This window comes from Pseudopipra pipra, chromosome 23 (genome assembly GCF_036250125.1).
Source record: "Pseudopipra pipra isolate bDixPip1 chromosome 23, bDixPip1.hap1, whole genome shotgun sequence".
NCBI classification, from domain to species: Eukaryota; Metazoa; Chordata; class Aves; order Passeriformes; family Pipridae; genus Pseudopipra; species Pseudopipra pipra.
Genome location: NC_087571.1, coordinates 5,192,288 through 5,207,938, shown reverse-complemented (window position 1 = coordinate 5,207,938; position 15,651 = coordinate 5,192,288). Strand labels below are relative to the sequence as shown.

The 15,651-nt window shown below is 44.0% G+C and overlaps 1 protein-coding gene across 1 annotated transcript in view; it reads left to right on the top strand.

Annotated features, from left to right (window-relative positions):
* The window catches only part of CBL (Cbl proto-oncogene), a 30,106-nt gene that overhangs the window by 2,717 nt on the left and 11,738 nt on the right, over positions 1 to 15,651 (top strand). The window contains exons 2-4 of the mRNA XM_064634600.1: positions 3,593 to 3,840; positions 13,610 to 13,756; positions 14,999 to 15,155. Of these exons, the coding sequence (XP_064490670.1) occupies positions 3,593 to 3,840; positions 13,610 to 13,756; positions 14,999 to 15,155 (552 nt within the window). The remainder of the gene's footprint in view (positions 1 to 3,592; positions 3,841 to 13,609; positions 13,757 to 14,998; positions 15,156 to 15,651) is intronic.

Here is a 15,651-nt window from a genome sequence, read left to right as displayed (position 1 = left end):
TCGTGGTGAGAAGGGCTAAGTGAATGGAAGGTGTTGCAAATGGGTTAGATTTCTGGAATTACAGGTGCAGGTATCAAACCCCCCTGGTGTGCATGTTTAATAGATGATGTTTGTGCCTCGCAGAGCTGCGTGCTGTGTCTGTGTGTGTACACTGCACTCACGGCCTCGTTTGTCAGCCTGCATAATTAGCTGGGGTTGTCAAAGCATTTGTGCATCTCTGCTCTGGGATGTGACTGATGAATTTCCTATGCAAGTTGATTCTTGTCCAAATATTTCCCCTGTAATGTTCTCCATAAGCTGCCTGACGTATTTTATGTCTTTCAGATTCTTTCATTTGAAGCCCTGATTTTTTTTCTCAGCGCTAACCATTCCTCCCACAGCTCCACGTGGCCCCGTGGACATAAAATAGCCCTTTCCATCCCTGTGGATGTTCACCTTCAGCTGAATGAGGTGGTATTTATGCCCTTCTCTGCAGAGCAGTGATTAAGTGCAGCCCACTGGAGTTGGTTGCTGTGGGTGGAATTTGAGGGATAGGTGGGTTAGTCATGAGGTGGAAGGGAGGGAGCAGAGGAATGACAGAATACACGGAGGAGGAAGAGGAACTCTGAGATAAAGCTTCTCTAAACAGCTTTCTGATGCCATTCAGTTCCTAGAACTGCTATAGAGAAGTGCCACTGCAGGTCACCTTCACTGGAAGTGGAAGAGAGGCCAGACACAAATTCAGCAGGAGATAAGAGATGTTTGAGTAGGTTCTGTTTTGCTGTTGGCTTAAGCTGAAGTGAGGTGTGATTTCAGTAAAGTCGGTCATTCAGCTGTTAAAAGAAGGGAAAAATGAATTTTCAGAGCTGCCTGGAAGGGAAAATCTTACCTGGGACAGCAGCACCTGGATGCTTGTCAGGCCTGGGACTCAATTCCAGGAATCAGTCAAGGCAAGCTGCAGGTTCTTGAAGGGAAACATTCAATTCCAGGCCTCCAAGACCTAGATGAGATTGTTTTTCCTCCTGTTTTGAAGATTCTTTCTTCAAAACTGAGTTGGGGAAACTGTTGGGGTTTTTTTTGATTATTTTCTGCTCTCGAGTTTGGAAAATTGAGCGGATAATTTCAATTTTAGGGTTTGAAAAGGCTACACCTCTTAGAATGTTAATGCTAAGCTTGCAGTGCTTTATTGGCACGTCTGAAAACCCCAAAAGGCTTGTTCCTGAGAGAACAAAGCATAAGCCAGGCAAACTTGGATGCGTTGGGCTGATAATTTAAAAGCAGGGATTGCTTCTCTTTGCTGCCATCACACCTAGTAGAAAATATTTGCTGCTTTTTGCTCCATTTCCTTCCACGTTGCTGGTCCCTGTGGAAGGCTGGGTGGCTGCTGAGGGGCAGCTGTTCCCAGGGCTGGGAACATTCCTTTGGGCTCTGTCACGATGCTGCAAGTGCACACGTAGAGAAAGAAGCACAACGCGACTGCTTTTGGTGCTGTTGTGTTATAAAACCACCAAGTTTGCTCAAGAGGCAGCAGTTCCCAGTCGTGCAGCGTTGTTCAGCTGCTTATCTTAGCTAATTCTGCTCTGCTTGGTAAATAAAGAAGCTGATTTGATAATAAAATAGCAGCAGTTTCGACCTTTCTGTTAACTGTCGGAGGGATCTTTGCGAGTCCCTTCTCGGGAAGTGTTTGCTGGGGGCTCTGAGAAGGAGCAGTTTGCAGAACTTGCTTCTGCTGTGGGGAAACTGTTCTGATTGGTATCAAAGCCCGTTACATGACTGAAGTACAGCGGGTTTGCTGCTTCCAGAGCTGGGTATTTTCAAAGGGTAGCAGCCAAGTTGCTCTCTCAGATGGCTGAGGGAAGTGCATACTCTGACTTGTTTGCTTGCTTAATGTGGCTTCCTCCTAAGAGCTGACTGTGTTTGTTAAGGTTTTAAACCCACTGTGGGATAAACAATTTCTGCTGAAGAAAAAGGTTTTGCTACCCCAGAGCACAACTCAGCTGTGCCTGAGGAGCATATTTAGAACCTAATCATGCTGCAGAGTGAAACTACTTTTTTTTTTTTCCAGGGGACAAATGTGTTGACTCAATTTGTTGATATGGTTCATTGTACAATGTTCACAGGCTCCAAGGAAGCAGCAGTTGAGGCATCAGCATCAATTGACTCAGTCAGCTGTCTGGCCATCCATCTCCTTATCTAGACCTCCTAATCCTTGGCAGCCTCTGCAAAATGGAGGGGAAAGTTTGGTGCTTTGTTTTTTCCCCCATGTATTCTTGCAGAGGCTTTTTTAGGCGTGTGATTTTTTTCAGTGGCAGTTTGATTTTTTTCCTGTTGGAGCTTTTGGTACACTGTGTGCCTTTCTCTGGGCTGAAATGGAACCTTTCTCAGTCAGCTCTTGTTAGGGGCACTGCTGCAAGTCAGGTAGAATTGGAGATGTCACTTCACCAGGTTGCTTTTTGCACACACAGTTAAATGCAGAAATGCTGCTTCAGAAGAACTGACTCTGTTTACCATCAGTGTTTAAGTGAAGTAGGTATTTAAATATCCGCTGTAGGGAACTGCTCAATTCCTCTTGAAGGTTTCACAAGGTTTTGTGGAAATGATGTGCTGCAAAAGGATGTTAAATTATTCTTTTGCCTTTTCCTATCCGCTGCACTTCAGTTTTGTGTTGTTTGATACCTGCAATTCCCTCATACCTGGCAGTGTCCTGAGTTTAGACCTGTTTAACATTCATTATAGCAAAGAATAGGAAACTGTAACTACAATTTGGGCTGTGCTTCCTCCCAAGTTTACTGTGAATCACAGAACATAGAAGTGTTAGCCACTAAAACTATCCCAGCTGCTGGTTCTTATAAGCTTGATCTAAAACTGACCTCACAACTCTAATTTCAGCCCTTTTTACAACTGAAAGTGCACTGCTTAACTTTTCAGTTTGCTGCTTTGCCATCAACTGTCCCTATTATTCTCTCAGTTTAGGCAATGGAAAATTTGGGCTGTGACAGGGGGTGAAGTGGCTTCCTTTATCCTCCCCTGCCACAGAAATTTATTGTCATGAGTTTCATCAGTCCAGAGGCTCTTCAGTCCAGAAATTGGAGTCTTCTATGGTGGCTGGGCTGACTGTCTGGAGAAAATAGCCTGGAGAAAAGGAGGCTCAGGGGAGACCTTATCACCCTCTAAAACTACCTGAAAGGAGGTTGTAGCCAGGGGGAAACTGGGCTCTGCTCCCAGAGAACAAGGGACAGGATGAGAGGAAACGGGCTCAATTTGTGCCAAGGGAGGGTCAGGTTGGACATCAGGAGGAATTTCTTCAGGAAGGAGTTGTCAAACATTGGCAGGGGCTGCCCAGGGAGGTGGGGGAGTCCCCATCCCTGGAGGTGTCCAAGGAACGACTGGCCGTGGCACTCAGTGCTCTGGGCTGGGGGACAAGGGGCTGATGGGTCACAAGTTGACCTGGGTGGTCTTGGGGGTCTTTTCCAACCCAAATGATTCCGTGATTCTGTCTGGACTTGACCAAGAAACGCGGTTTGAGGGCGAACATTTCAGACTTTTGACGCTGAACTGTGTTTAAGCTCCTGATCACTTGATTTCAAAAGGGTGTTTTCTCCCCTGAGCACAGGTGGTGCGTTTGTGTCAGAACCCCAAGCTGGCCCTGAAGAACAGCCCACCCTACATCCTGGACCTGCTGCCTGACACCTACCAGCACCTGAGGACCATCCTGTCCCGCTACGAGGGCAAGATGGAGACCCTGGGGGAGAACGAGTATTTCCGGGTGTTCATGGAGAACCTGATGAAGAAAACCAAGCAGACCATCAGCCTCTTCAAGGAAGGGAAGGAAAGGATGTATGAGGAGAACTCCCAGCCTAGGTAATGCAGAGAAACGGTTCCAAAAATTCCTTGTAGAAACTAAATAGGTTGGATGCTTCATATTTAAGGGAGATCACTTGTCACCTCGTCTTTCCTTTTGTACAAAGGCAGAGCTGAGATCAAGGGACGTCTTCAAGGTGAACAGCACTTACTGGAAAGGATAGGTGGAAGTAGAAACTGCAGTTGCATCTGAATATAAGGCTCTCTTGAACAAAAACATTTGAATTTAATGAGCACTGCACTGTAGAAAAAGTGTTTCTTCATCCAGCATTACGGAAAGAAGAGATGATTTAAGATTAGGATAAAGCTCTGGAGAAGGTTAACCTTACACATTTGTGTGGCTGTTGGCAGCAGGTCTGACAGACAGAGATATACAAGGCGTACATTTGTAACTCTAAACTCATTTCAGGATTTTGAAGTAGATGCTGAATTGAAGTAGATGCTGAATTAAAAAAAAAAAAGGTGGAAAAAAAGAGTAAAAACCACCCAGTGGCTGAACATAATTGCCCTGGGGAGAATGTGGTTAACGCCCTGGCAACTGCTTGCTTGAATTACTGGAGGGGGGAGAAGTGCTGGCACATGTTTCTGGTTTAATATTGAACTCTGTGTAGCATATTCTGTCATGTTGAGCTCCAAGCAAAGCCTGATAGTGTCTCCAGAAGGCATTGCTAATGCTGTTTGAATTGTTACCCACTGTGTGGAAGAATGAATTAAGAAATGAAAAGTTTCTTTCTGGGTTGTTGCTGCCTCTGTGTGTGTGTATTGTGATCTGCCTGTCATGAATCTGGAACATCTGATGGGTAAATGATGGCTGTGTCAGTCCCAAAGCCAAAACCTCACCTCCAGTTCCAAAGAGAAGCAGAGAGAAACAATTCCAGAGAGTTTATCATCCTGGTTGGTTTGTATTCCGACTAATTGAGTAAAGGGAGGGAGGGAAATGCAGATTGACAGATGTGAAGTCAGACAGAGGATTGCAGTGTGGGCTGGTGTTCTCACAGCAGGGATGGGAGTCCCTGGGGGATTGCTAATTGTCCCATTTATGAGTAAACAGCTTACCAGGGAAGGAACTGTGGTGAGACTTGTAAACACAGGCATAAAAACAGCATCACATCCTGATTGCTCTCACTGCATCTTCCTTTGCTCCTCCAGTCAGCCCAGGAAGCAGCAGTTGCTGTTTTGTCCTAAATCGGTAATGCCAGAGAGCCTTTTCCTGCTCAGGAGCATGGGAACTTTCTCAGTTCTTTCATTTGTCATGGAAAAGAAGGAGGTTACAGCAGTCAGTGCATATGAGCTGTGTACCAGTCCAAAAGAGATTTGCACAAAGAATGGGCCTTTTGGGTTTGGGGGATTTTGTTAAATGCTGCACTTCCAGTGTCAGACTTTCCTGGTTGGATGAGCTCATGGAACCTGATCACTTTAGTGCTATTTGTTATATCTGAAATTGAGTTACATTCATTTTTTCTATAACTACACTTATAGATTTAAAATGTATATAATGATTTGAGGTGAAGAAACTTAAATTTTCTCACCTTGCTAGGAGTGGAAGAAAAACACTAATTTTTGTAAGAATTAATGAATTCAAATATTCCAAGTGTGGGAGGATTGTCAGGAGTCTGCAAAGCAAACAAATATAACCTGAATCTGGTATTCATGGGGAATGAACTCATGTCAGTGTGTATATATCTGTGTGTGTATATATTGTATATGTAAAAAATGTGATTTTCTCTTGATTTCGTGCAAGTTTATGGCTGTTAGTCTGCAGAGTTTTGAGAAGAGGACTTTAAAATCTAATGATCACGTTGTCTTAACTTTTTGTGACCCTTTTTTCCCTGTTGTTCTTGAAGCTTCTTTCTTCCTGCCTTCCAGACTTAGCATTCATTTTGCCTCCTGTTGTGTGTGCTCTTATTTTCCTCCCCCAAACGTCTCTTGATGCAGAGCAAATGCACTGTTTTGACATTTGCATAAGCAGTGTGGAAGCTGTGCAGGTGTTTGCTCCCAGCAAACAGACCAGTCATGAAAAATGAAGCCTCTCTTAGATTTTAAGACCAGAATTGTCTTCATCACTTGAGCATCAGCCCTCTATTCTTATTATTTCCAAACTGAGAGGTAAATACACAAAGAGCAGACATTTTTAGGGGTTCTCCAGTGTGCTGTGAGGCAGAATTGGAGCAGAGCTGGGGAGATTCACCAGGTCTTGGAGGTGCTGGTGCTGCTTTCTGAGTGAAGAGCTGCAAGATGTTTGGTGCAGTGTTGTGCTTGTGTTTAGGGCACGTGAAGGAGCATAAATAAGGACGTTCCTTGGGCTTTCAAATGCAGAAGTACAAAATAAGTCATGTCCTGAGCGTTTCGAGGTGGGTTTGAAAAGAGAAGGCACGGAGGGGTTTGTTCTCCTCCCAGGCTGCAGCAGAGGAGCAGAAAAGAGCAGTGCTACAGGCTGGGGACAGAGGGGCTGGAGAGCAGCCAGGCAGAGAGGGACCTGGGGGGTTGGATTGACAGGAAGCTGAACAGGAGCCAGAGTGTGCCCAGGTGGCCAAGAAGGCCAATGGATCCTGGCCTGGCTCAGGAACAGGGTGGCCAACAGGGCCAGGGGAGTGATTCTGCCCCTGGACTCAGCGCTGGTGAGGCCACCCCTGGAGTGCTGTGTCCAGCTCTGGGCCCTCAGCTCAGGAAGGACATGGAGGGGCTGGAGCAGGGCCAGAGGAGAGCAGCGAGGCTGGGGAAGGGACTGGAGCACAAGTGCTGTGAGGAGAGGCTGAGGGAGCTGGGGGGGCTCAGCCTGGAGAAGAGGAGGCTCAGGGGAGACCTCCTCACTCTCTGCAACTCCTGACAGGAGGGGGGAGCCAGGGGGAGGTTGGTCTCTTTTCCCAGGCAAGAGGGCTGGGTCTTCAGCTGTGCCAGGGGAGGTTTAGGTTGGATATTAGAAAGAATTTCTTTGCAGAGAGGGTGCTCAGCCATTGGAATGGGCTGCCCAGGGAAGGGGTGGATTCTCCATCCCTGGAGGTGTTTAAGGACAGACTGGATGTGGCATCAGTGCCATGGGCTGGGAACCACGGCGGGGTTGGATCAAGGGTTGGACTTGATGATCTGGGAGGTCCCTTCCAACCCAGCTGATTCTCTGATTCTAAGTGCTGTGAGCAGGGTTTGTCCAGGCTGCTGGGAGCCCTGGCTGTGCTCCCAAAAGCGGGGGAGTTCCTCCCTCCAGGTTTGGGCTGTTCAGATGAACGTGGCTGTCCCGTGTCACCTCCTCTGTGGTAACACCACCCGGCCAGCACTGGAACACTCAATGCCTTCCTTTCTTTTCTTAGCTCTGCAGTGGCTTTTCTGGCTCTGGAGAGCTGTGGGTTTGATGTAGAGGGGTTTTTTTCTGTGTATATATAAATTAACCATAGTTGTTCCTCTCTCGAGTGAGCTCCTGCTGCGATTTTTGTGAAGAGAACTCTCTTGTTTTATTAGGAGAGCTTTCAAGATGCTGTTTAAATTCTGCTTTAGCTCACTTCCATATCTGTTTAAAAATTAATGCTGCTGAGGGTGCTTTTAAAGCTCCGTGTGTGTGCACTTCCTGACTAATAAGTACAAGTAGCAGCTCCTAGTTACTGTTTAAATACTGAATTTTAGCAAGTGGATCGGATTGGACTTGGTGACTTGTGAGTGGATTTTTGTGGAGATAACTGTGTTGCTCCTCTGAGTTTTGACAGCTGCCAGTAGCACCTGCAGGCTTTGGTCTTGGAATCAAATAGCATTTCCAGAGTTAATAATTTTGGATATTTTGTCCCATGTAAAGGCAAGCCATCCAATAGTTGGTTGGCTGAGTGCAGTAATTAGCAGGAATTCTTGGGGCTATACATATTTCCAGAGCTGTGGTTCCTTTTTTATCCAGTGGTAAATACTCCAATGACTCTGAACCTGTAAATATGATGAGTTTCTTGAGTTTACTTTTTAACTGGTGGTAATAACAAAAATCTGGTTAAACATATGTATTTTTTCTCTGCAGTGTGATGGTTCCATTGCTTGGCAGTGCCATCCATGCTGATCCCACTGCTCTGACCATGCCTGAGCTCTCGATTTCGCTTTCATTTGGAGGCTCAGTGGTTGCCTTGGACTATTTTTTTTCCTTTCTGTTGCAGAAAGCTTTTATTTCTCAGCCCTCTTGCTTGCACAGAGGAGCTGCCATTCGTCAGCTTCCCCCACTACATAAATTACTTATTGCACCAGTGGTTTTGCAGTTGTGTAAATGGATTATACCTGGCATGGCAGCGCTGAAAAATTGCTTGTTGATCAGTGGGATTGTCTGTGACCTGGGAAAGGATGAATTAGGCTGAAGAGTCTGTTTTTCACCAAAGAATCAAATATTCTAATTATTTTAAACCAGCCTATTAAGGGGGGAAAATTCAGAGAGTTTATTTTCTATGTAAAATCCAACCACTCAAATGTTTCCATATCAGAACACAGTTATGGGAGGTGGAGGGCTGAGGAGAAAGAATTACTCAGGATGTGAACTGGGTGTTTAAGGAATAGCACAAGTTATTTTTCTGGTTCAGCTTTGGGAAGCAAACTGTTAACAAACCCAGTTAACAAAACAATCGTGTCTGTAGAGGGGTCAGGGAATATCATAAACCCTTTCCATAGAACAGGGAGGTGAAATCAAGCTTTGGGGAGCTGCTCCATGTTTAATTGTTGTTCTTTTGACAACAGCCTTACGGGATGCTGGCTCAGCAGGATTTAATTTGCTTCTCCAGCTCCAAAGACTTACTAATTTGCACAGGAAAAAGCCACCAGTATTTAATGTCTGCTGGAAATGACCATACATATCTCTGAAGGGGAAGGAAGTGCATGAAGAATGACTTGGGGAAGAAAGAAAAAAAAAAAAAAAAGGTTGGAATTCAAAGAGGAAAAAGTTGGAAAACACTTGTGCTAAAACATGAACCAGAAAAAGTCTCTTGGGGAGGGGGGGTTGGTGCTCTAATCTCATATTTTAGGGCTCTTGCACACATTCCTGCCCAGGGAAGAGGAGATACAGTGTGAAATGTGGGACTCAAATGGTGCCTGCGAGTCCTCTTTCTGCCACTTCCTTCTAATACAGCAAGACTTTTTTTTTAAACAAAACCCACTAGTGTGAAGTCTACATCTGCATTTAAATTAGAACATCTTAAAGAAAAGAACAGGCTCCAAAGCTGCCCACAAGAAAGGTTTCCTTGCCAGGCTCCAGCATATGAACACTAACTAACTGCTTATTACCCAAGAAGAAATTCATTATCATGTAAATGTTGTTGGAGAGAGGAATGTGAATTATTTCTTTTTAATTTGGCTTTAAATTGCAGTTTAGGTGATAGTTTTGGAACTTAAGTAACACTTAGCATAATTGGATCTAAGCTTGCATTTATTACAGTTTTCTTTCTGTCTAGCCTTGAAAATCAATTTATGGACAAATGTAAGCTTTCAGATTATTGCATAATAGGGAAGTAAGGTTTTTATTCTTCTTTGCTCTCAGAGCCTATAAAATTGTAGAGTTTTATGGAAGACTAACTCTGTGGACTTGCTGCTGTGGGTGGAATTGCAAGCACATTAGTTAGCTTGTAGTGATTATCATTTGAAATGTGGATAGATTTTTTTTTTTTTGATGTTGGCAAAAATCTGTTGCTGCTACTTGGCAACTGAATCGTGTCTCTTGGGTGTTTGGCTTGTGTGTTAAGGGCTGAGATGCCTTTTGGATTTGTGTTTTTGGATTTCAGCTTCTTAATATCTGATCTGAGCCTGCCCTCCATCAGTTTAAGGCCATTCCCCCCTGATACCCAGCACAGTTTTGAAGTGGCTGAAGGTTAAGCTTGAGATTTGGAGTCTTCCTTGATTTGGAAACAGGGCTTTTGTGCTCTGTTTTTCTCTTTAACTGTAGCAAATAGCCCCTGAAGTGTAAATTTTGATCCCAGTGCAGAGAGCCCAAATATAAGTATAATGAGGAGTGTCCTGAACAGTAAGTTTGCTGTGTAGTCCCTTGAATTTGGTAAAAGAATTAATAAAAGAATTAATCTGTTACCTGAGAGGTTTATCCTTTATCTTATCAATCCTCTATGTTGAACTTTTTAAAGACCATTAATCATAGCAAATGTATTCTTCTCTTTAAAGAGTTTTCTATAATATTTAAATTTCAAAAGTGGATTTTTTTTTTTTTTAGCTTCTTAACACTGAAAGAAATGTAGCTTGTTAAAAATATTTGTGCCTAGAATAACAAGTCCAGATCCTTTAAAGGTCAGTAGGTTTGGTCCTCCTGGTCAGCACAGTGGCCTCTTGTCCTTTCTGCTTCAGATCAGTCACAGCCACTTGCATAAAAATACGGGTGTGCCAGTTTTTGGGGTGGTTTCTGTGACACTTTGAACTCGTTGCCAAGCCCTGCTCACAGACCTCAAGGTGTTTAAATATGTATATGTTAGCTGAAAAAGGTCAGGATTCAGAAGGGAGTGAGGAAATGTGTATTTGTGTGATATTTCTGCCCTGTAATACCCAGAGCTTTCTGTCCTGTAATATCCAAGGCACTGAAAGGAATTAGCTGATGGTCTCAAATTCTGTAGTACAGGCAATTAATTTGAAGTCAGCCTGCTCTCTCAGTTGTCCTGAGGCAATCCTGTGAGTGTTACAGAGCAGAGCTCTGCAAAGTGCCTTCTGTTGAGCCAGTAATAGTTAAGTGGAATTTCATTCACTTCCTGTGTTGCAAGTTTTGTTGAAAGTAGTTCCGCTGTTTCTATTTTTAAATCTGATTGCTGCGTGTGGAGGACACTGAAACTGCCTCAGAGTCACAAAAGACATCTTGGGATCACCTCAATTTCCACTGGGTGTTTATAAGCATTAACTGGAGGTTTGTCTGAACACGAGGAACACGCAGAGAACTTGTTGCTGATGTGGGAGTGTGATAGGAGACAGAGTTATTTTTTTTTTAAACCAGGCACATCAAACCATCTGCTGAAATGGGGTTGAGCTGCTCGTGCCCTGGTGCACAGTTCATCTGAAAAACACGTGTGATGTGAGAACCCCACACCTTTGTGGTTTCCAGAGGTGCATTTTGCTTGTTGCAGAGTCGTTAAGAACTGTTGGGGTGGGTTTTTGAACTCCTTTTTTTTTCTAGCTCTTGAATCTTCACACTAGAAAATTGTAAGTTGTAGTTATAGGAAAAAAAACTGTGGTTTTTGGGTTTGTGGTTTGTTTTTTCATAAATACTGAAGCTTGCACTTACCTCTAGTGGGAGCTGACCCTGTCACCTCAACGTAAGTGTGTAAGAATAAGAAATAAGCACTTTAATTACAGAGAAGGGAAGCGTTTTGAGGTTGGTTGTCTTGTGTTCCAGCTCTGAATTCCTCTGCACAGCCCTGTTTGTAGCATTCCTCCACAGACACAGCAGTATGTGCACGTCAAATTATGGCAAGTGAGCACAATATTGTGACTAAATCAGGAGGAACAAAATTATCCCGTGGCAGCTGCTTGGCTGTGAAGGGGGTGAGAAATACTGGAAGGAAATGAGAAAAAATGGTAGCTGGCAGTGGCAGAAATGGCAGTGCCACATTAACATGGCCTTGAGGTGAAAAGGCATTTAGTCACGAAGCACATTAGGTGCTGTGGGGCTTTGTAATGTGAATTAATTGAAATGAGGGAGACAACGCTGATTAAACCATCCTCTGCCCTCAGTAGTTTTGCAACACTGAGGCTATGTGGTGGAAAAATCCAGGAAGATGGGGAAGAAAAATTCCCTCTGGGTCAGGGGGAGGCAGCAGCAGCAGAAAGCCCAGCTGGGGCTGGCCTTGGGGGGCACATGGAAGTGTCTGCTCGACCTCTCCTGTTCCACAGGGATGTGTGGAGCAAAGCCAGTCCCAGAGCAGGAAGGAAGTAGCAGAAGCCCAGCAGAGGAGGGAGGATGGAGGAACAGTCCTGCTCAGCCCACAGCTTGGGGAGCCAGCACGGGGGAACCAAAGGAACCCTCTTGCTTCATGCTGGTTTTGGTTCCCCAAATCTCTGGGACCTGTTAAGGCAGCAGGATTTTACAGGCATTAACTGCAGCTCAGCAGGCTCTGGGGTTGTTACAGAACCAATTCTCAGTTAACTTTGGGTGCCAAAGGACTAATGCCTCCATGCTGGAACTGCAGGTGCTCCTCAGTAAAATAGCTGCTTACTGTACACAGTGGAAAAACATTTGGCTTTTTAAGCTTTCACTTGATTCATTAACTCTGACAATAACGATCTGAGTGCTTTGCCTGCACGTGGGAAAGCCCTGAGGGCTGTGAAATCCCACCTCAGCCCTGCTCTGCCTTTGGGCATACCCACTGAACAGAAACTTCTCTGAAGCTGGCACAGGTGTTGCCTTCAGCTGGTTGCACACTCTGAGAAGAGCTGACTGCTGTGGCCTGTGGTCCCTGGGTACCATTTTCAGCAGTGCATGTCATACCAGGTGTTTGAATTCCCAGCACTGGGATTTAGTGCTTCCCAAACTGTGCTTGGCACAGCTCTGGTGCAGCTCTTGGTGACAGCATTTGTGTTGATTACCCTGTTAGCTAAAAGTTTGAAAAAAAGGCCATCACGGTCTGTAAGAAACATGGAAATCTGTGGCTGAAAATATTTGGGAATCTCTTCTCTCCTTTGAACATATCACCCTTTTCTGGGAGCACACTCACTTCAGTTGAAGCAGTGGAGATAAGGACAGTTCTGATGTTACTAAAAATAAACTACAATCATCAGTAAACTTCGCTGTGCCAGTAAAAATGTTCACTCGAGTTGCAGGCATTTATTTGGTCTGTATAAATTTACAAATATGTAACTTGTTAAAATAAAGGAAAGTAAATATTTGTGCTTTTAGCACAGGCTTGGTAACCAAGTTGCTGTAAAAGCTTGTAACTGACATAAAGTGTTCTGCAATTTGCTGCTCTTTATGTTCACTTCCTGTGTTTTGCCTGTTATTTGCCTACAGCTATGGCTGAATATTTGTAAAAAATTACGATAACCTTGAGAATTCAAACCGTTCAGCTGTCAGAAATGTTTTTGGAAACAGAGCCCTTCCATGTGTGTGTGTGTGAAACCCTTTGTTTAGCCATCCTTAAGCCTCAGGAAGCTCTTAACTTCTCTGGTGAACTGATGTGCTGAGCTGAGTGCAGACACTTCCTGAAGCTCAGCTAAACCAGAAGGCTCTTGGGCAGCAGGGATAAACAAGTGGACAGGGGAATATTCCTTGGCTTCCTGCAGTGTTCAGTGTTTTGTTTAAACTGTGCACTTGTTCAGGGTCAGAAATCATGTGCTTGGCTGATGGTACCCAAATTTGCTGGGCAGCAAAGACAGTAGTAGTTTTATTTTGGGCAAGTAGTTTTATTTTGGGCAGGTAGTTTTATTTTGCCCAAGACAGTGGTGGTCCAAGGCAGTAGTAGTTTTATTTTCAAACCCAAGAGAGTCTGATGGGTTTTTGTCTTCAATACTTAACAGGGTGAGGTCTGAATACTGGCTCTGCACATTTTTGGTGACTGTATTTCCACGGGAGGGTTTTTGCCTTGGAAATAACCTGCCCTCCTTAAAGACATTATGCAGAGTTTGGCATTGTGGAAAATGTCTTTACAAACTCTGCTGATAAGTCCCATGTGTTGGATGTTCTGAATGCTGGGGGAACACTTGGGAGGTGGTCCCAAGTAAGAAATTTTCCATGCTGGGATCATTCTTGAACCGCAATAAATACTGTTTCTGCTGTGTTCAGAGTGAGAAACTGCACCTTTTTGAAAGAAATGTTTGGGTTTGTGGTCCTTTGCAGGAGGAACCTGACAAAGCTGTCCCTGATCTTCAGCCACATGCTGGCAGAGCTCAAAGGGATCTTCCCAAGTGGCCTCTTCCAGGGAGACACGTTCCGGATCACCAAGGCAGATGCTGCAGAATTCTGGAGGAAGGCTTTTGGGGAAAAGTAAGTTTCTGACTGTGCTTGAAAATATGGATGTGGGAATGATTTGCACACAGCACAATGTCCTTTTCTGAATTCTGTTTTGACATTGAGGAAGGGCTTTGTCAGGTTAAAATGAACAATGGGAGAGACCTTTGGTTCCTCTCTGGGGGGAGATAAGGGGTTGTTCCCACATTACATTTCCCAGATTTTTGTCCTGTCTGTTTTTAAATGATGACTCTTTCCCCACTTTTCCCACTTACTGTCACAGAGTTTCCCTCTGCTTAAATCTTCCTCTCCTTGATTTAATTCCTTAACTTGTAAGTAAGCTCCACAAACTATGCAAAATAATCTGCTTTCTTCTTCCCAAAGTTACCATGCAAAATAATCTACTTTCTTCTTCCAAAAGTTACCATGCTCCCAAATATTAGTTATCCTTCCTTTTCATCTTCCCTCCAATTAGTGTTTCCAAGCACTTGGTCACCTTTTTTCCTGAGCTTCTGTTTGCAGAATGGCTTTGATGAGGTGGAGTGAAGGGGAAAGTGAAGTGCAGTGTGGATTTGTGTGAAAACTGTTGAAATGTCAGCTTTAGCTTTTGTATCTAATAAAACACTGACTGAATGAACCACAGAGGTGTTCACAGCAACATTTGAGGATTAAAATTAACAGATTTGGTACTGCTTTCAAACTAAGGGAACTGAGGTACTTCACCTAAAGAGTTTAATTAGTAGCTGTCAGAACAAAAAGCCATAATGTATTTACTCATGAGTAACAGAGTTGTCTGAAGTGAGGCATCTTCTTTCTATGTTTCTATTCCACTTGATATATTAAAAGAAGGAAAATATTCCTTTAAACAGGAGCCTCTGTGTTGGCTTCTGATTATCTCACTTCTCCAGTTAATCCTTCTTTAGAGAATTGTTTGGAGCTTTTTTTCTTTTTTTTTTTAAAACCATCTAGACCTCTGCTATAAGACCTACTGTTAACTCCTTCTCTACCAGCTGCAGCACTGTGAAATTATTATCAAGTGATGCTGTGGTGGGAAAAGGGAAAGGAGGAAGCAGGGCTGGACTTCTGACTCCAAAATTTTGCACGTGCAGCGAAAATTGCCTGAAGTTCCTTTGGCTGCTGCTTTCCTGCAGCACCAAGAAATCTGTGCTTGTGTGACATGAATAAATAAACCTCCTGAGCTGGATACTCACCAAAAGAATGTCTAGGTGTGTCCATGGGGGTGGTTTTCAGACATATCCCAATGTTGGTTTTCCCCAGGACCATCGTTCCTTGGAAAAGCTTCCGGCAGGCCCTGCACGAGGTGCATCCCATCAGCTCAGGGCTGGAAGCCATGGCCCTCAAGTCAACCATTGACCTGACCTGCAATGACTACATTTCAGTGTTTGAATTTGATATCTTCACACGACTTTTTCAGGTAAGAACTGTCTCAGTGCTTCAGGTTAAACTCTTTTTTTTTTTTCCAGCCTGTTTTATGCACTAAAATGACATTGTTTATACTGCATGGGATTTGGTTGTCTTGCCCTTCATCCCTTAAACAGCTTTGGTAATACTTAGGATCCCATGTTGCAGTAAAAGTGTGTGATATTCGTGGTTGTAGAAGAAAAAAATTATCTAAATATATACTGCACATCCAGTATCCTGCCATGAATCAGGTTTTCCCTTTCAAAGGTCACTTTGAGCCTGGAGTTCTGACACATCTCCTGCAAGCCAGGAAATGGGAAGCTTAGTTTATCACTCTTGTCTTCCCTTGTCTTTCTCTTCCTTGTCAGATTTATTTTCCATATGGGGGGGGAGGTTGTTCAGGATGGAGCATTAGCATGGAAATTTGGGCTTCCTGTCTTTTGAACTGACACAGCCAGGATGTTGTGGCCACGTCTGTGTTGGGTGAAATCTCACTGAAGTGATATTAA